We start from the raw sequence: 12,472 nt of genomic DNA on the forward strand, positions 1-12,472 counted from the left end.
CTAAACACCCCATTTCCAACTTTGTTTCCTATGAGAACATCTCACCTTCATTTCGTGCCTTCCTTACTTCCATTGATAGTATCCCTATTCCCAAGAATGTGGCTGAAGCTCTCTCAGTACCAGAATGGACAAATGCTATGAATGAAGAAATTGATGCTCTTCATAAGAATGGCACGTGGGAACTTGTTGATCTCTCTAAGGGAAAGGATCCAGTTGGATGTAAATGGGTGTTTACTGTTAAGCATGGGGCTGATGGATCCGTGGAGAGGTATAAAGCTTGTTTAGTGGAAAAGGGGTTTACTCAAGTATATGGAGTTGATTGTGCAGAAACCTTTGCCTTGTTGCCAAAATGAACTCTATTAGAGTACTTTTCTCTTTTGCTGCTAATCTGAATTGGGATCTACATCAGCTCGACATTAAGAATGCCTTCTTGAATGGTGACCTTGAGGAGGAAGTTTATATGGTTCAACCCCCCGGTTTTCTGGCTAAGGAAATGAACAGAAAGTGTGCAAGTTAAAGAAGTCCTTATATGGGCTGAAGCAATCACCAAGAACTTGGTTCAGCAGATTTCATATTGCAGTTCAGTAGAGGGGATACAAGCAATGTTAGTCAGATCACACACTGTTTGTGAAAAGGGGAGAAGGTAAAATGGCTGCCCTAATAGTATATGTGGATGACATAATTGTTACTAGTGACTAGAAGGATGAAATTCAAAGTTTGAAGGGTTTCCTTGCCACTCAGTTTGAAGTGAAAGATCTAGGACATGCCAAATATTTCCTTGGAATTGAGGTTGCCCGATCAAGAAAATGTATCTTTATCTCCCAAAGGAAATATGTCCTAGACTTGCTTAAGGACACTGGAAAGATTGGGGTTAAGCCAGTTGACTCTCCCATTGACCCCAACCATAAGTTAAGTGATAGCCAAGGTGAACCTCTTAAAGATGTGAAGCAATTTCAGAGGCTTGTAGGGAGATTGTTGTACCTCTCTATGACCCGTCTAGACATAGCATATGCTGTTGGTGTCCTCAGCCAATTCATGCATGCACCTAGAACCATTCATCTTGAAGCAGTAGAGAGGATACTGTGGAATCTTAAGAAGTTCCTTGGTGTTGGCTTATTATTCCAGAAGAATGGACATTTGAGAGTTGAAATTTATACAGATGCGGATTGGGCTGGATCTCAAAGTGACAGAAGGTCTACTAGTGGTTACTGCACCTTTGTAGGAGGGAACCTTGTTATTTGGAGGAGTAAGAAGCAAACGGTGGTGGCTAGATCCAGTGCTAAAGCTGAGTATTGTGCAATGGCACACGGAGTAGCCGGAGGTATGTGGATAAAGAATCTGTTGGGTTAGTTGGGTTTTCTAGTGGATAAACCCATGACTCTACTCTGTGATAATAAGGCAGTGATAAGTATTGCTGCTAACCCAATACTACATGATAGAACAAAGCACATTGAAGTTGACAAGCACTGAGTCATCATAGGCGAAGTATGCACTCCATATATTAGCTCTGAAGACCAACTAGCAGACATCTTTACAAAAGGGCTAAACCACTCCAGACGTCAAGATCTCTGTGACAAGTTGGGCATGATTGATATCTATGCTCCAACTTGAGGGGGAGTGTTGTCAGATGTTATTGTATGTATTGTATGCAGATTTAGTGCCCACAGGGGTATTTTTGTAATTTCCATACCACTTGTGTTGTACAGCCAATATAGTATAAATACAAATGCTTCACTCGCATGAAGCAAGTTCTTTGGGGCATTCAGTCCTCTCGCCTATCCTCTCTTCTCTTCTCTCTTCCTCTCTTCTTCCTCTCTTCCTCCTCTCTTCTCTTGCTCAACAGAACATTAAGTAAAAAGCCCACACAACTCAGCTTAAATTAACCCAGCTTTCTTTCCTTCCTTCCTGTACCTCCTCTTTCATAATCCACACCACACCTAAGTCTTTCGATTTCACTCATCTTTTTTCTTCTTCTTTTAGAAATCTCTCCCTCCCCTCTTGTTTGAAGCTTTTAACTGAGTTACTTCTTGTCCTTTTTTCTTATTCTTGCTAAGTTCTTTATTTGCCTTTTTAGTTCCAGCACCACTCTTATTAATCTCCCTCTCCTTTTCCTTAGAAGTAGTCCCAATCAGTTCAGTCCCCTCTTCTGATCCCAACCTGGAGTGAATTTTCACCTCTATCAACTGCTCGAAAAGGATCACTATTAATTCCCATATTCTCTCCCCTTCCTCCTTAGACCCTTCTCCATCCTTACCAACCCCTATCTCCTCTGTTACTCCCACCGAGTCACTAGGAATGGCAGCTGTTGGGCAGGACTTGGATACACCTGCAGGCTGAACAAGCAAGACAACCGGAAAGAGAAGAGGATTAGTCGAATCACAAAAAGGAACTAAAGAGGATTGGCACAGCATACCGGGCTTCAAAGGTTCTGCATAAGCTCCACTGAAGACTGGACTAAAGGGCTTTTAAATTGGGGGTTCTCCTCCAAACCAACCTTTGAAGGGCAAGCCAGGGATGGGGATAATCCTGTAGCTTTGCTTGCTGAATGCTGAGAATAAGGAGGCACTCTACTAACAACTTGGCTTTGTCTCTGGACAGGGATAGGAACTGCTCCATCTTTGACCGAGGTATTATCCTCACCCAGGTGAGGAACTACTGCACCGTAGCTCTTCTGATCGCCCAAAGGAAGTCCAGTGGGTGCTGGTGAAGAAGGTTTGAACAGAAGTCTTGTTCCCATTTCCATTTCCTCCAAGAAACTTTTGCCACACCTACTTTTGACGCTGCCTATACTGGAACCTCCAGAAATTTCCTCATCAGTCTTTTCCCCTTCAAAGTTTACCCAATCTGAATCAAACTCATCCTCTTCCTCTTTGCTTCTGCTATACCGCGTTTCGGTCGTGCAGGGCTGGTGGAGTAGGAGACCAGCCTCGGCCTCCAAAACAGTTTTTCCGCAGCCTTAACAAAGTGAACCTTCGAACAGGGCTGAAACTGGGACAATGATAGACCTGTTTTATCATCTCCTGTTTTCTTTGCCTCTCTCATCATGTGGTCACTTAAATAGCATGTGACCTTAGCTCTAAGTTGGGCCCTGGTCCATTTGAGAGCCCATTTACTGAAACAGCTTGTTTCGGTTTAGGCCCAGTTTTCACTTGTTATGACTTCTTCAAAGGCCCAGCTCCTTCATTGAACAACCACATCTCAGGCCCCAAATTAGATGCAACAGATTTTAGCTCTAAGTTGGGCCTTGGCCCATTTGAAAACCCATTCGCTGAAACATCTTCTTTCTGTTTAGTTGTAGTACACGTGTCATCCACACTTACTCGAGAGCCTCTACAATCATCTTGTGCATTAACTCCCCTCGTCAGAACCTCTGCATAGGTCATGCAATAGTCGACTAGTTTAACTTTGCTTGCACGCCTCAACTTTTGCACTTTCATACCTTCTGTGTACTCTATGTTCTGCAGCCCCAGAGTTTTCATTTCTGAGTAAATTTCTGCTAGTTTGAATTTAGCCAATCTCTGTGACCCATGTAGATATTCTTCTTCAAGCTTTTCGTCTTCCTCTCTCCTAGACTCCCTCCACAGAGCTGCTTCAATGGAGGTCAAGATCCATGCTGAGTAGAAAACATCATCATTTAGCACCTGCACCTTTCTTGGAATTTCTTCAGGTTTCACTCCGTTTAATCTCAGAGCCACTGATCGAAGATCTCTAAGGCAAAAACACTTTCAAGTTTTGCCTTACACTAGGAAGCAATCGACTGGAAGATCTCCCTCTTCCACAAGTGTAAGAGAGAGTCTTTATTGGGCAGTGCTGTAATGTTTAATGTTTGTTGGATCAACCTTTTCTAATAAGGGTTGACTTCTGTATTTCAGTTTAATTTATCTCTAATGAAACTTATCGTTTCTGATAAAAAAAATGTTTCACATACTTGAATTGTTGAGTGCTTGATATGTATTAGATCTTATGCTTGATTTCATTTTTACATTTTCCCTTTGATATGTTTTACATAATATATTTATGTACTATAGTTGGAGCCGCTAGTTTTTTTTAGGGAGAATGATGGTTCAGCCCAGGGTCAGAATTCGTAGGCAAAATGTACATTTGGGGTAGGTGCCAGCTTGGAATTGATGCCAATTCACGGGTGGGTATGGGTGCATAGGGTGTGGTTTTTTGACGTTTTGAATGTTTATAGCTGTGCAGTAGGAATCAGAAATCTGCATTGGGCCTGTCCGTACTTCTCCGTTTTTTTATATGGTGATGATCCCTTATCAAATGGTACTCCACCTCAAGATTTTTCATTGAATTCAATTGATAAAATTGTCCAATGAATGGATTGCCCTATTCACTCAAGTGGCTGGAGATAATAAAGAATGCATTCATATGCATGCATGCACTTGCAAATTTTCTGAAGGTTACATTTTCATTCAGTTTGCTTACTAAATTTGTCTTTTAAGTAATTATTCATAGTTTTTTTTTTTTTTTTTTTTGGCTACCATAATTGTACTTGGTTTGATGTAGGTAGAAGATATATCTAAGGAGCCACAGGTAGAACGTGAATTGATGCTTGTAAAACTTAATGCTGATCCGAGTAACCGTGCTGAGGTAATTACAAATTTTTTTTTATACACCAATTTCCTGGTAAATATAGTTCACATCCTTTAACTAGAGGTATGATTAGTATTTTCTACCCCAAAAAACAGAGGTATGATTAGTGTCTGTGTCAGTAAGGTGTTGTGGATATATTCATGTGTAAACATTATTTAATGAATAAATGCATGGGTTGAGAAAAAGATGAGTATTTAACTATGTTAAGAGGAAATTTTAAAGGAATGCCATGGGAAGGTATCTGACAAGGGATCTGCACTAAAAATTGAAGTGTTCAACATGGGACACAATATCCATTTTGATGTGTCCATGTGTTATTGGAGAACTGCTGGATTTGTCATCTTTTCACTTTCTTTTCACCTATGCAGTCCTTGCATGCTATGTACCATTACTATTATTTGCCTTTCACTCAAGTTCTGTTAGTCGCAGAAGGACCACTACCCAATGTTGATTCCAGCTATCTGGAGTCTTGTGAGAGGTGGGTTGGATATAGACTTAACCTCTTGCACTTTGCACAAAGTGTCCTCTCATACATTCAGACACATGTCCTCATGCTTGCCAGCCTATGATTTTACTATTGCACCAGGCAGTGTCCCTTCAAGTTCTGTTAGACACATAATGCCTCAGAAAGAGCTTTTTGGTTGTGTGGCAGGGGATGCTGGACTATTTGTCTGGATTTGAGAGGAGAACCCATAGAATCCTTTTGGACCTCCAATTTTGTTGCCATGATCGAGATACCTGGGTTACTTCGTAACTTTTCTCTTTGCTTGGTTGTTAATTGAATCCAACAATGAGTTCTGCACAACCTATGACTTATCTACATGATAACTCAAGTGTCTGTCAATTCTCTATTTGTTCGTGGGTAAGCTTCAGATGAGCAGCCATTGCTAAATGGCGTACACAACCCCTTTCCTACCAATTTTATCCGAATATTTGAAATCACTTTTTTTCTCTATTTAGTTCTTAGATTCCACAATCATGTATTATAGAACTGTTATCTATGAGCTGTTGTTCCTCAACATAAAAAGAAGGAAGCTTTTGTGTGCATACACTTGCTTTGCTTTGGAGTGCATGGGGTAGTAGGAATGCGAGATTTTTTAATAACAAAAATGAAGAGGATAACACACTATGGCGAGGCAGTGATTTAAAAGGCGCACCTAGGTGCATAGATGAGGCACATTTTAAGCTATGCACCTCGCCTAGGTCCTAGTTGCACCACTTTCAAAAGGCATGCGTCTTGCGCTTCAGCCTAGTCATGCACCTTTTTTATGTTTCCCCTTTTTGGTGTTTTTAAGCATGGTCGCTGGGCTGGGGGGCTCCGCCCTCTGAGCCCCACTCCTGTTCGCTTGCTCATTGAAGCTTCAAGAACCCCTTATTTGCTAATATTGTTCATTTATTCATCCTAATAAAATATGTTTTTAAAAGATAATTAAAAGTATAAATTCAATTTTTTAGGGACTAAGAATTTTAAGACCATAACATGAACTTGTTTCAGCTTGCCTCAAGGGGCTTGGTACAAAGGCAACGTGTAGAGTTAGGAATGAAATGTAACATCACATTAACTTTTTGAAATAATGCAATTGAGAAGGAAATAAAGAGATTAAAAGTTTCACATGCTTGAATATGTTTTCTATGCTATTTTTTATTTTTTATTTTTTGCATTTTTTTGATAGATAAAATTCAATTGATTTCATTAGAAGCTAATGATAAATAGTTCGTTACAAGCATACCATTATGAGGTATGAGGTGCAGCCTCACTCATTGATACAAAAACATCATAAAGTTACAATCGTGCCTAGTACAACTATTCACTAGTTAACCCTTGTTTAGCTAGAGAATCAGCAAAAGCATTTGCCTCCCTCCCCACCCACTGTATAGTTACCTCCATCTGCTGAGCTAACCATTTGAATTTCTTCAATTCATTTATGTAAACCCAGCCCAGATCACTGAATCTGGGTTTTTTTCGCCAACCCACCACCACCTTGAGGTTCCCTTCTATCACCAAATTTTCCAATTCTAACTCTTTTGCAATCTGTACATCTTGTAGGGCTGCGTACAATTCTGCCTTTAAGGAGTCTCCATTCCCTACTGGTCCTGAGAAGAGTGCTCTTAAATTTCCTTCCTTGTCTCTGATGACCCCTCCTATTCCAGTTGGGCATGGGTTTCCTTGACTACTCCCATCAAAGCTTAATTTCAGAAATCCTTCAATAGGAGGAGCCCAAGCCAACCTTGCCATAACCTACTACATTGAGCTAGAAGCCACTAAAGACCAATTCCTCCAAATATGATCAAATGTAAAATTTTTGAATAGTTCCACCGTTTGTAGCCAGTGTGTGACCCTAGTCATTACACACTCCACAATTTGTTGTTTGCTCCTTTCTTTCTCTTGGAAGATTCAGGCATTTCTCTCTTCCCACAAGGTCCACACCACTGTTGCTCTAGTGTACCTTCACATTACCCTTCCCCTTTGGTAACACAAAGGTAGATGGGTCAAACAACATTTTTATCTTCGTTGGCATATTCCAACTGCACCCAAACAAAGAGAAAAACCAATCCCATATATCTGTAGCAAATGGACAGGAAATTAGTAAATGGTAACAAGATTCACAATCAGATTTGCAGAGTGCACCAATTCGGGGAAATACACAGAAAAAGGCCTCTTCTTTTGCAAATAATCCCAAGAGCCACTTCCCAAGAGAAGGCCTAAATTTTAGGGGGAATCACCGGAAACCACACTTCTTTCCAAGGAAAGGACAGAGAGGAAGAGGACTGACAAAGAGCTTTAAAAAATGAGGCACAAGAAAAGGAACCTTTAGAGCTTGGGAACCAAATTCTTCTATCTGGACAAGAAAGCTCTAAGCAAACACTATCAAGGAGAAGGAGAAGCTGTAACAGACAAGTTGCTTCGTCATCCCTCAAACCCCTACGAAATCCAAGATCCCAATTAAGACTCCAAGGCAAAGAAGGAAGAAGCAAAAAATTTGAAATGACCTTATTTTTATACAACAAAATAGAATACAAAGAAGGAAAACCTCCTTTAAAGGCCAGTCACCAAACCAAGTGTCTTCCTAGAAACGAATTAAATTCCCTGAGCCAACATCATACCTGATGTACCTGAGAAACTGAGGGAGGAGGCTATGAATTGCTTTCCAAGGTACTGCCAAGGTAACCCTATGCGATACACCAACATCCCAGCCATTCTCCAATCTACCATGTATACTTGCCACTACTTCAACCCACAAGTTTTCTCTCTCAAGAGGCCATCTCCATAACCATTTCCCTGATGGAGCTGTATTCTTCTTCCTTACATTCCCTAGACCTAAACCACCTTCTTCCTTTCTTTTACACACAACCTCCCATTTTATTAAGTGGTCCTTTCTAGTCTCTCCCGGCTCCCAAAGGAAATCCCTCATAATTTTTTCTAATTTCTTTTCTTCTCTTGGTGGAATCCTAAAGGCAGAGAGAAAGTAGATGGGTAGGTTAGCCAGAGTTGATTTTATCAGCGTGATTCTACCTCCCAAAGAGATGTAACTTCTCTTCCATGCAGCCAATATGTTTTTACATCTTTCTATAACTGGGTTCCAAAACCTACTTTCCATTGGGTTTGCACCTAGGGGAAGCCCTAGGTAGGTCAGAGGCCACGGGGTGATGTGACATTCTAAGCAATCAGCTATCTTGTGTAGGACCATCCCCTCCAAATTAATCCCTGCTATGCAACTCTTGTCCAAATTGACTTTCATATTTGACACTTTTTCAAACTTCTTGATTAGATTTTTCAATCTCTTGACTTTCCTAATGTCTCCTCCTTCACAAAAAATAATGATATCATCTACAAATTGGAGATGAGTAAGTGGGACATTGTCTCTACCCACTCTCTAACCTCCAAAATCATCTTCTCTGTCTACCTTAGAGAGAAGTCTACTGAAGACATCTGCCACTAAAGTAAAAAGGAAGGGTGATAGGGGATCACCTTGCCTTAACCCTCTGCAAGCTGTGAAGAAGTCTTTCACACTCCATTAACAAGGATAGAAAAATGACAAGATCGTACACACCCAACATCCAATTGCACCATCTCTCCCCAAACCCCAATCAACCATATCATAGGCCTTTTCTAAGTCCAATTTGCACACAAAACCTTCATTCCTAGATCTCTTCATCTCCTCTACACATTCATCGGCTATTAGAATTTGATAAACTATTTGTCTCCCTTGAACAAAAGCTCCTTGATACTGATTGATGAGGGAGGGGAGAATTACTTTGATCCTCAATGATAGGACTTTAGCAATTATCTTGTAAACACTATTCACTAGACTAATGGGTTGGAAATCCTTTGGATGGTTAGCATCACCTTTCTTTGGAATCAAGGCCAAGAAAGTTGCATTAACTCCAGGGCTAACAATATGTGTATTTGAGAATTCCTTAAAGACTTTCATTAAATCATCTTTCAACACTTCCCAACAATCTTGGTAGAAAGCCATTGTGAATCCATTTGGGCCCGGTGCTTTAGACCTATTCATGGAGAACATTGCATTTCTTATTTCTTCTTCCTTAAAATCTCTTTTCAGCCAATTTGCTGCCTCCTCATCTAGTAAAGGCCACTCCAAACCTTCTAAGCTTAATCTATCCCCAGAGGTCTCTTATAAAGGGATTTAAAGTGGTCCACAATGATTCTGGCAATTTCATATGGATTTGAGATTAGCTCTCCATTGATTTCCAGCCTAGCCACAAATTTTTTGCGCCTTCTTCCATCGGCGATCACATGAAAGAATTGTGTATTCCCATCTCCTTTATCCATTTCTGTCTTGACTTTTGTCTCCAAGATATTTCCTCTCTCTTGAGGACTTCTTCCAATTCTTTTTTTTGATTTCCATTTTAAATCCCTCTTTCGCACTGAGATTTCTCTCAATTTCCACATTGTCCAACTCTTCAATCTGGGAAATTAGAGTCAGTTTCCTTTCTTCTAACCTTCCAAAATGATCCCTATTCCACTCCTTTATTTTAGATCTTAATCTTTGCAATTTCTTATGGAATTTGATTCCTTTCCACCTTATTCTTCTTAGTCCCTCCTTCCACCAATCCTCCACTTTGCGAATAAAATCTGGATGCGTCAACCACATGTTTTCAAATTTGAAAGGAGCAGGGCCATGTAAGAAGATTTCTGTTCCTAATCTAATGAGGTGGTGATCTGAAGTGACTCTAGGCAATGCCCTGGAAACCAAACCTTCCCAATGATTTTCCCATCCTCTATTGAATAGAAATCTAACCATTTTGAGCATAGTGGGTTTTTCTGAAAATTGGACCAAGTGAAATTGGATTGCAACACGGAGATCTCCTTCAATTCACACAAGTCTATGAATTCATTAAATTTTCTCATATTAGTGGTGATAGACTGATTGGGCTTAGAAGTTTCATTGGAAAATCTTATCACATTGAAGTTCCCTCCCAAACATCAAGCACCTTCCCACAAACCCCAAATTGCATACAATTCCTTCCACATATCTCTTCTCTCTCTAAGTATTTGGTCCATAGACATTAGTTAACACCCAATTGAATTTATCCTCCACGCTCTTGAATTTTACTGATACAGTCTACCTACCTATCAATTCTTCCATTGCTTCAAGCACTTCATCCTTCCACAAAATCACTATACCCCCTGAAGCCCCTCAAGATGGAGCCTCAACCCATCATATTCCTCTTGCTCTCCACAAACTACTGATCACCCTTCGATCCAATTCTGTTAATTTGGTGTCTTGCAGCATTACCACATCAGGATCCTCTCTTTTTATTAGGTCTTTTATCACACTCCTTTGCCTTGCACTCCTCAAACCTCTTACATTCCAACTAATTAATTTCATGTTTTCACTTCTTAAATTGAACCCATTTTTTATTTTTCCTCCCTACCTTTGTTGCTTCTGTCTATCTCCTCTCCCACCGAATTCGATATCACCCTCTACATCAAGGATCAACCTTTCCACTTTTGCCTTTTTCTTCTTCTGCTCTTTGTTTTTTCTTCACTCTTTCTAGAAAGCTTCTTTGTCTTCTGAATTCCTTTATCTTTTGTATTCTCCCTTAAGATTGGGTCACCCTTTTCTTGCACACCCTCCTGACTTGTCTCTTCCTTTTTCCCAATCCTCAAGAATCTCACTTATTAGGCCCCAAATCCTTTCCACTTCCTCTTCCCTCCCCCTTTTATCTTCTACCTTTCCCTCTTCTAATCTCACAGTCCCACCTCCACCCCCTCTCCTTAACCAATCAGGTTGGTTAGTTGTTCTACCTGTTTCAGGTAGAGCACACATATCAGTAGCCAAAACTGAAAGGACACACTTGGAGACATTGGATGAGGATCAAAGACAAGTGTGGTTGGGAAGTCCTACTTGGAGCCCAGAAAATCAGAATCAGCCCCTGAAATTTGCCTGTGATGAGTGGTTGTGGGATTATTAACAATTCTGGTTGCGCCTAAAACCTTTTCAAATGCACCCCTCTCTATTGCCCCCATACTCATCTTCAAAGTTTCCTCATGTCTCACTTACTGTGCATCCTGTTCTTGCTGGAACACAAAAGGTAGTCTCTCTAAATCAGGGGAAAGTGTCATATGCTCAACTTCAACTGCATGTACTGTCCGTCCAAATTCCTTTGTTTCTTTTGTATTGGTCGACTTTTCCTTTTCTTCTCCCAAGAGCAGTTCTTCAGTGTTGAAACTCTCTTCTTCGTTCATATCAATCTGCACTGTTTGATCTATCTTGCGCAAGCTTGAGTGTTCACTCAAGTTTGACTCGTCCTCACTGGAACTCTCTTCAATTTCTAAATCTAGTTCCTGCACCTTCTCCTTACCTTTGCCACCACATCTATTAAATTTTGGGTTTCCCTTTTCAGGGGAAACCAGAGTTTTCTCATTGCTCTATACCCATATCATTGCCGAACATTGTCTTTGGTATTGTTAGTTTCCTTTTGTCATTGGCTTGATCGAAGAGGAAGAAGATGGACCAATATTATCATCCATCAAAGGGCTTTCCTTCTAATTCACATGTTCTTTTAAGTTGTCATGTGCTGCTGCCCTTTGAGGCCCAACAGCTGGGCCCAAAGTTTTTGAAAGAATGGTAGGATCCATCTAATGGATGCCATGAAGGGTGCGGAATGGGTGGGCGAATTTCAAAAATTTTTCCTACCTTCTCCCAACTAGGAATCATTTTCCCTAAATTTAGAATACAGTATTCAAGGATTCTACTTGAACCATAATCGAACCAGATCTGAACCAAAAGAAAAATGGAGGACAGTATCTCCCAAAGTTGGTGTTCACGCCCAAAGAAGACACCAAGATCCGCTCCTGTTGAAGATGACACAGCTGTGGGTGGAACGGAACCAGCAGGGTGCGTCCTACACACTGGATCCTTCGCAAGAACCCACTGGAAACTCTGAACACCGAATCCTTTTCAGTCTTTTCTGCAAGACTGATGTCAAGAATTGATTTCTTGACTTCTTTCTTCTGCAAAGATCAAATCTTGCAAGAGGGAATGACGACGGCTGGAGGAGAACTTCTAGGACGAAGATGGTTGAACAACTTTTCTTCTCTCTGGAGTTTTGTGAGATCTAATCTCTGTTCGCAGAAAGCTTTCTTGCTTACTCAAAAACCCTTGGTTCGAAATCTGATATTTCTCTCTTTTGTTTCTCCTCCTTTCTTATTGATTAAGAAAACTTTCTAATTAGGAGTTATCCCAATCCAAATCAACATTTGGATAGGGGATTATCTTAATCCTATCTGCAGATTAAGTTAGTTTACTCCTGATCTTATCAGGAGGTTACTAGATTCAAATCTGATTTGAATTTGGTCTCTCAGAGTGGATATTAAAGGCCCAATCCTTTTACTAAC

General features: G+C 40.5%; 1 protein-coding gene across 1 annotated transcript in view; it reads left to right on the forward strand.

Moving 5' to 3' along the window:
• The window catches only part of LOC148873430 (acetolactate synthase small subunit 1, chloroplastic-like), a 117,384-nt gene that overhangs the window by 14,513 nt on the left and 90,399 nt on the right, over window positions 1-12,472 (forward strand). Inside the window, exon 3 of the mRNA XM_088961266.1 lies at window positions 4,519-4,602. Within this exon, the coding sequence (XP_088817392.1) occupies window positions 4,519-4,602 (84 nt within the window). The remainder of the gene's footprint in view (window positions 1-4,518; window positions 4,603-12,472) is intronic.

The sequence above is a fragment of the Nelumbo lutea genome, chromosome 1 (genome assembly GCF_056320005.1).
Source record: "Nelumbo lutea isolate HS-2025 chromosome 1, American lotus-T2T, whole genome shotgun sequence".
Taxonomy (NCBI): domain Eukaryota; kingdom Viridiplantae; phylum Streptophyta; class Magnoliopsida; order Proteales; family Nelumbonaceae; genus Nelumbo; species Nelumbo lutea.